The sequence below is a fragment of the Chinchilla lanigera genome, unplaced genomic scaffold (genome assembly GCF_000276665.1).
Source record: "Chinchilla lanigera isolate Chin_1 unplaced genomic scaffold, ChiLan1.0 scaffold00095, whole genome shotgun sequence".
NCBI classification, from domain to species: domain Eukaryota; kingdom Metazoa; phylum Chordata; class Mammalia; order Rodentia; family Chinchillidae; genus Chinchilla; species Chinchilla lanigera.
Genome location: NW_004955496.1, coordinates 2,571,910 through 2,580,225, shown reverse-complemented (window position 1 = coordinate 2,580,225; position 8,316 = coordinate 2,571,910). Strand labels below are relative to the sequence as shown.

The 8,316-nt window shown below is 38.0% G+C and overlaps 1 protein-coding gene across 1 annotated transcript in view; it reads right to left on the bottom strand.

The window, feature by feature from the left end:
- Positions 1-1,915: 1,915 nt before the first annotated feature.
- The window catches only part of Dkk2 (dickkopf WNT signaling pathway inhibitor 2), an 88,938-nt gene continuing 82,537 nt past the window's right edge, over positions 1,916-8,316 (bottom strand). Inside the window, exons 2-4 of the mRNA XM_005406215.2 lie at positions 7,927-8,077; positions 6,477-6,632; positions 1,916-4,249 (exon numbers count right to left, since the gene is read on the bottom strand). Of these exons, the coding sequence (XP_005406272.1) occupies positions 3,999-4,249; positions 6,477-6,632; positions 7,927-8,077 (558 nt within the window). The 3' untranslated portion in view covers positions 1,916-3,998. The remainder of the gene's footprint in view (positions 4,250-6,476; positions 6,633-7,926; positions 8,078-8,316) is intronic.

Genomic DNA, 8,316 nt, shown 5'->3' with positions numbered 1-8,316 from the left:
ATGTCAGTTAAGAGTTGTGTTAGGCAGTTTTCCATTACTATAACAAGGAACTAACATTATAAAGATAAAATGTTTATTTGGCTTGCAATTCGGGAGCTTCAAGGTTACAGCACCTGCACTGGCTCAATCCTAGTAAAGACCTCATGGCAGACAGTGGTGGGAAGGCATGTGACACTGAGCAGTCACACACTGAGCCAGGAAGCAGAGAATGAGAGGATCTCACAGTCCTTCTGATAGAATAATCCCCATGACCTAAAGACCACCCACTACGTCGAGCTCCCACCACATGAAGGTAAACGGGACACAGACTACTGAAACTACAGCAGGAGCATCTTTTGGGTTTTTAGGAGAGTACACTTTGCTAACGATAACAATTTTCAAAATATCAGTAGCAAGTTCAGCTCATGAATCTGCTTCTGCAATTAAAGTCAGTGTAGGGAATGAGGAAGTAAATAATTCCACAGCATGACCACACTGTGACATGCCTTAAAAAAGGTCGTCTTGTGAGACACTGCAGAGCCCACATCACTGGACACAGTCTGTTCTCAAAGTGCACTGCTCATGCTTTGAATATGGTAAGTGCATAAGAAAGGAGCCATGGCGATACTAACACAATAGAAATCTCTGGAGTTTAGCAGTTTAATATCTCAAATACTACTCCCTCTATAGGAGACAAAATACACAGGTCTGCTTTACACTCTACTATTTGAAAAAAAACATCGTCATGCCTAACTTCTACATGGTACATTTTCCCCAAGTGAGTTGAATTTCATAGAGCATGGTTTCCAGATCCTGGTTTAGATTGAATGGCACTTTTACAAGGTAAAAACCAAGTCTCTTCTCCATCTGTCTTCCTTAACTCTGATTTCATTCATCTCACTTATGGTTTTGGGCAACACTAAGCATTTCATGTGCTCCTAGTACCCTGCCTAGGAATATTTGCTCCAGGATCTAGAGGTTGACCCATGTAACTGTGATAATCTAAAAATACACTTTACCAGGGGCTGGAGATTCAGCTCAGCGGTGCAGTGCCTGCTTGGCAAGCACGAGGTCATGAATTTGATTCCTGGTGCCAGAAAAAAAAACAAAAAAAAAATATGCTTTACCTAGGAAATACAGGTTTTCTCAATTTGAGGGAATGGATAACTAGGAAAAAACTAAGTGGCTGGTTAAAATGACGGGGGAATTACTTCAGCAGTGTTCAAGGCATCTACCTCTTACCTCCAGCTATGGCACTCTTCTGGCTTCATTAAGCTGCCATGACCACACTTAATCCACCCCACTATGGCACAGAATCTTTATTTTCTATATTTCCAGCCCTTAACATCTCTAACACAATACGGGCTTTCACAGCTATCCTTGGTGTCATAATTGGTGAGTAATGCTGTCAAACACTATGATCTCTAAATTCAGAAGGCAGAAAAAGACCTGCTTCCCAGGAAGTAGCTTTGAGTTTATCAGATCCTTAACTCAGTCTGTCTTCATCCACAGGGAAAGACATCTTGTTGCTTTTTCGTGCCATGTGGAAATGAACCACTGGCATCTCAGAGCTGGAAAACTTCAGCCTTTAGGGAAGATCATGGGACCCTGTCACCTATTTTCAAGTGTTCTGAAGACGTTTGAGAAGAACTCTTGTTCCAAGAAGCTCCAGTAAGCAAAAGAAGGATAAATAACTGGAAATCACAAGCTGGAATATTTTTATTTCATTAGAAAATAATTTTCCAATGATCACAGCTATCTTTCCCTGATATGAACTGCCTCAGTAATAGTAAACCACTCTGGGTCACCTCACGGTGAGAGTTCATTCAAAGGAGTCATACTCAGTCCACAAAATCAAACCAAGTCCTGTTGAATTTGGAGAATTCATGACCCAGTGAGCAGTTTCCCCCATAAGAACAACACAAGAAAATTTGAATTCAATTTTTGGGAGAAGAAAAATTTAATATATTTTATCTTATTATACATTTCCCCTAAATTACAAAGTCAACAGCTGCAAATATATTCTGCTACAAAGCTTTCTGTAAGAAATATCTCTATAAGAAAATACATCTCATAACATTTCCTCTAAATAAATTACTTCAAATAATAATTTTTGAAAGGGTAAACATAAGGGAAATGGTATAGGACCTAGACTGTAGGTGTAGTGGCTATATAAAAAACAGTTGGTGGAAATGTTCCCATTTCATGTCACCAAGCTTGAAGAGCCTGTTGGCACCAACTTGGGCTCTTGGATCAAGTAGCATATATATTTTTTTTGTAGACCTGTGTGGAAAACATACATCTTCATCATCCTAGTAAATGTGTATAGGAAGTTAAATTCTCCATCCAGGCTCTGGTTCTCTTTCTATTGGAGAATTTGAATTTGAGGCTGCAGGTGGGGTAGCTGTAACAAAATTCAAGAGTAACTTTCCGTCCATAGAGGTTTAAAGTTAGAACTATAAAATAACCTTTTTGTTCTCATATGCTCTAGGCGTAAGATTTAGAATTGAGTTAAATAATAAAATGTTTTCAAAAGAATTTAGAGACTGTTGTTTCTATAGATTACTGATATGTAGGTTTTACAAGTTATTATGCTTTTTAACCTCAGTGGCTGCAGAAAGCAGAAACTATATCTTTGGCAATGAAGTAGTTATAGCAGAGACAGCTCGATGCAGACGTCTCTCACGGTACCAGGGGTCAGTTAGAAGCCTGAGGAGGACAATGAATCTCACCAGGCTACCTACTTTGGGGGTCCACTTCTTGAGACCACCTCATATTGAGAGTATTTTAGGATCCCAAAAATATAAAATAAATATTTTGAGAGTAGGAAAGGAAAGTGACCTTATGCTGAACTCATCTGCATGTAAATATTATGATAGCAAATCCCACAGAGAACTTCCCTTAGGTTGTACAGCCTCTGCTTTCAAAGATGAAAAGTCAGCATGTATGTGATACACATGATCTGTGTGTGGCCAAGCCCTGGACAACTGACAGAGTTTCTCCATGTCCTTTGCTGTACTTTGGGACAGGACAGTTATCACTCTAGTCTCGGTTATCAGATTCACTCTACCCTACCGTAGAGTGTGTTAAAAAACACACACACACATTTACATCCAATCTTATCAAAATGTAGGGTATATTAAAGCTTTAAAAAATAATAACATATCCATTAGCCTTGTTTCCCACATATTTTAGACAGCTTTAAATTTTTTCCAACGTGCAAAGATTCTTCTCTGTGCATATATTGATTGCACTGGTCACAATTACTGGGTATAGCTGGAAAAACAAATGTATTCAGGGTAGGAATCTCACATAACCAAGAGAAATAGGATGTCATTCCTTCAGAATCAAGGAATCCTTCTTATCTTGTATTCTTTTTATTGAGATGAATTTAATTTTTTAAAATGTAAAGAAACAGTTTGAGGGGAAATCAATTTGTTATTTTTCTCATGTCCTTGACTGCTTTTTTATCTATTAAACCATTAATTGAACTATTGAAGTTGACCAAATTAAAAGGCAATTCTGTATTGCAAATTAACTATGCTTTACATTCTCATTTCCATGTTTATCAACTCAGTTCATGTACTGTAGGACAGGGTACACTAGGTGTATTTTGTTAAAGTGTTAACTGAATAGATACGTGGCTTTTAGGTGAATTTTAGAGGCAATCACCAACCTGAAGGCATCTCTCCTCCAGCACAACCTAAACTCTTGGAAAGCCACATGATACTCATCAGTAATTTTCACTGTGTGCTTCTTTTTAATAACAGCATTTTCACAAATGTGTACATTATTTACATAAACCAGTGGCATAATGGAAACACTCTGGTTGCTCTGTATCTGCCACCCACTCTAATCCATTCAGTTCTCCTTCATTTTCCTCTTTCTCCACTCTATATTCTTATCACATTCAACATTTTAACCATTCTTCTGTATTCCAAACCTTGTTTTCCACCATACCATAATGCATTAAATACACAAATTCACAGTCTGCTGATGATGCATTTCCTCGGTTGTGGTCAGATCTTCTGACACACATGCAGTCTGGCTTTAGAAGAGTAGGTGGCATCTTTCCATACTTTGCAAGACAGGCCCTTGGCACAGTCACACCGCTGGAAAATTTCTAGCCCATGAGAGCCCTTCTTGCGCTGTTTTGTGCAGACCTCCCCCTGGTGGAGCACTGGTTTGCAGATTTTCGTCCAGAAGTGACGAGCACAACAAAATCCTTCAATGCAGTCTGAGGATCGCAGGCAAGGGTCTCCTTCATGCCCTGGGGAACCACAGAATCCAAAGATACCACCATAAAATTCTACTTAGCAGTGGGAGGCACATATAACACCTTTGCTTATACCATCGCCCATGAAGTTACCATTTACAATAAAATGTCATGGATGCATACCGATTGGCTATTCCTTTAGTAATGTAAATCCATCGTCTGCAATATGAATATCAAGTTAATGAATAGACACACCTGTGCTCTCTTTACTTTGTCATGACCTACTTTTAGACAGTTTCTTGATCATTAATTTTTACATACTGAGTGAAAAAAAAGTAAAAATGTTGATTTTATGCCTTCTTGCAGGTCTAAATAAATCTCTGAGTCAAGAACAAGGCTGAAATCTCTAGGAACTCCTATGACCATATATCAGTGGGAGTCCAACCCAGGAAACAGAACCCAGGTATTCAAAACAGTTTATTTAATGCAAACACTTGGGCACACTGGTAGTGACTGGTGAAAAGCTATGATAAGTATCATATTTAGCTTATATCAGTATCCTAGGGTTGGACACACTAGAAAAATGGAATCTTACCAGGAGCCGAAGCTGTGAGGAGGCTCAGCCCTGTACAAAATACTACCCAGAATATGTTGGCTAAGCCCAGCCAGGCACATCTGACAAAGGGCTCAGAAAATTCAGTCTACCAAGAGCTATGAAACCGAGTGGAGAAAGGGCAGTCAGCGTATCTGAGGACAAACAGAATTACGGGCAACCAAGACCTCATAAGCAGATGGAAAAATAAATCTGGACACTTTATCCAGAAATAATATTAAGTTAGCAAGTACTCTCCTTATATAATGGCTGAATGGATATGTAATCTGACCATACAAGGGCTGCCAAACTTTTCTGTTAAGTGCCAGATAGTAACAGGTTAAGGTTTTGATCCACAGACAAGGCCTACATGAGTGGGAAATTCTGGGTTCCCCCCAAAACTTACCAAAAACAGACAACAGGCAGATGCAGCTACAGACCTAAGTATGTCTACCCCTGATCTGAAGGATTATCCATCACCCCAGATGTAGTCCTACTGTGTGACCTGGACACATCCAACAGAAGATATCTCTCTATTTCCCAACAGAAAATTGTACAAATAATTAGTAATGATTAGTAAAGTTTGAATTGCACTATAAAAACAAAATCTGTTGGAATACATATATTCATTAATAATAAATGAATTTGGTAGAACAAAAATGGAAGATATGGAAATGAATTTCAGATGTCAAGGAACATAAAAAAGAAATCACTTATGGAGAATTGTTTGTCAGAATCTTCAGTATTGAAATAACACTAAAAAAAAACAGGTTTTCTCATTACTGGACTTCTCAGAGCCTTCTGTTCATTCCTATTTACTGTAAATTTCCAAGAATGGAGCAATGCATTGATGCAAAACTCTTCTGAACACAAGCCACTTTTATTCATAGAACATCTTCAAAAAGAAGAACACTACAAAATGCCCTTGGGGAAAGGTCTGCTTAAAAATGAAGGTGTTTCATTCTTTTGAACTTTTACTATTAATAAATTTCAAGTTTTGTGTTTTGCAAGTTTACTATTAGTGATTAGGCTTCTGAAATATTTCAGTGTAAGGAAGGGAACTGCATAGCCACATGTAATCCAATGACAAACCAATTATTTTGGTAGATTAGTTATTGAATAGTATATCTTCTAGTTGTTAAGTAAAATAAAATTTCTAAATCTGCAAAGGTGAAAAAATGACTCAAAACTTAGTGATTTGATCATGTGCCAGCAAGATTTTCTTATTTACTTTTAAGAGTACTTTATCCCTCGATAGATACATGACAGATATGTTTGTGTAGATATGTTCTCCTAAATTTCACATCAAATGTAAAAACCTGTTGAGAAAAGGGGGTGATTAATCCAGGTCCTATAATTCTCATATATTTTATGACAATGTAACATCTAGTATCCTCAAAGTTAACAATTAATAAACTCATTTCAATCTTGGTGGGGCCAGGAATACAGCTCAGTGGCATAGCATCTGCCTGGTAGGCATGAGATCCAGAAATCTATTCACAGGACCAAGAAAAAAAAACAAGAAAAAAAACAAAGAAAAACAAAAAAACCCAGCAAATCTTGCCATTAAAGTTCTTTCCTTATAATATTTTCTAGACCAGTGGAAATTAATTACTGGTATCTGCATTTTTGTTTTCCATTTTTATAAAATAAAAAAAAAATTAAACTTAGAAGTGCAGGTAGCTTTACCTTTTATATGTGACATCTTGGTGTGTGGTCTTCCTAGATTCTGCCATCCCAAGTCATGGCTTGAGTAATGACCGTGGTTTCGATCTCTATGCCGAGTGCCGTCCAGAGCTGGGATGTGTGGGGTTAGGATGCTTTCAGTGACTGGGATACAGATGCCTGGTGATAGTGATATAAATATACTGGTTAGATCAATCCCATAAGTTGTGGTACTTACTCTGATGTGACCTAAGAACCAAACGATATGTCTATGTACCTGCCTACTATTTCTGAACTCACCCATTTACTGATTTCTGGAGACTAAATATAGTATACTTTGGTTCTGAAGCCAGGCTTCCTTAATCTGAATCTTGTCTCTTTTATGACCAAGTAACTTTTGTCAAAATGTGAATAAAAATAGAATTAATTTTCACAAGTTATTGTAAGTATGTATGCAACAGTAAGCTGGATTTTCAACTTGATTTTAGCTCTAAGCATATTTGCTCCACTACACCATCTGCTATGTTTCTGCCTTAGAGTCAGTTGACCATGAACTGAATCCCCCAAAACCATGAACCAATTTAAAACTCTCTTCATCAAATTTTGGAGACCAGATATTTGGTCCCAACAATGAGAAAGCTGACTAAGTCAATACGTGAAGTGCTTAGAATAGTGACATAGTAAAGGATTAAATTAATTTTAGCCTTTGTGTTTTAAAATCATCTGACAGGACGTTTATTATAGATTAGGGATTTTGCCTTTTAATGATATGGCCTTACTCTACACTGCCATCTTTCCTTATAAGCTTGTCTTCATTCCCCTCACAGTAGGTCTGTGTCCCAAGGTTAAAGCAGGCTTGTCTATATATGAGCCTCATTTGGTATGCCTGAGTAGATGTTTCTAATTACCCCTGAAATTCATGATTTTATGATGGTTTGTCTGTAAGTTTTCATTTCATTACTAATACTGAATTTTATGCTTGTAAATCCACTGAGTTTGGGTGAAGCCAGGATGAGGGACAGAACTTTGTGTCTTTATTTGTAGGGATCAATCACCCCCTCACCATATGAAGGTGCCACAGGACAGCTTGAAAACAGCGCTTGAAGTACAAACTCTTAGAAAACTGGAAAGAGGACTCTGAAGTACACTACTAAATTATAGCAGGTTCCTTTCTTTTGTTCACTTTCATGTATTTGTTAAGGTTTCCATCAGAGTAGAACATCTAGCCATTTTATGCAATATTTCAACTTTGAAATATGCTAGATCAGTGCACAGCATTTAATACCTAAGTTAGAAAGAGCCCAGTGAGACTAAGATTTGAGAGGTAATCTTATGTGACCTAAATCATAATTCAATCCCTCCCCATCCTGAAGGATGCTTTCTATCTCTGGAGTCTAAGTAAGGAGCAGTAAGACACCTGTCTTTCCAACATGAAAAAGACAGAGGCCTGGTAACACTTAACAAGGTCTTGTACCATTATTACAGCGGGTTCCAGGGCAACACATGCCATCTCTATGGCAACGCTTCTTTTTCCTTCGACACACCATGCAGGCTGATGGTCCTTGGTGAGGACTGTGGCAGTATCTTCCAATTTCACATTCCTTATCACTGCTGCAAGGGTAGGCCTAACATCAAGGAGAACAGCACAAAGAGCAAAGATGAGATCCTGGTACACTCATGAGGCATGACTATATCAAATCATGAGAGAAACTGAGCAGCAGCATTCCAGTCCTAGAAGGAAATATGTCATTGTAAGAAGGTTCTGAATACAGAGCCTCCATAATGACACTTCCTTAACTGAGGACTATGTGAGCATTGATTGTTTATGGTGACAAAGATGAAGGTGATGCTGCTCATACAATTT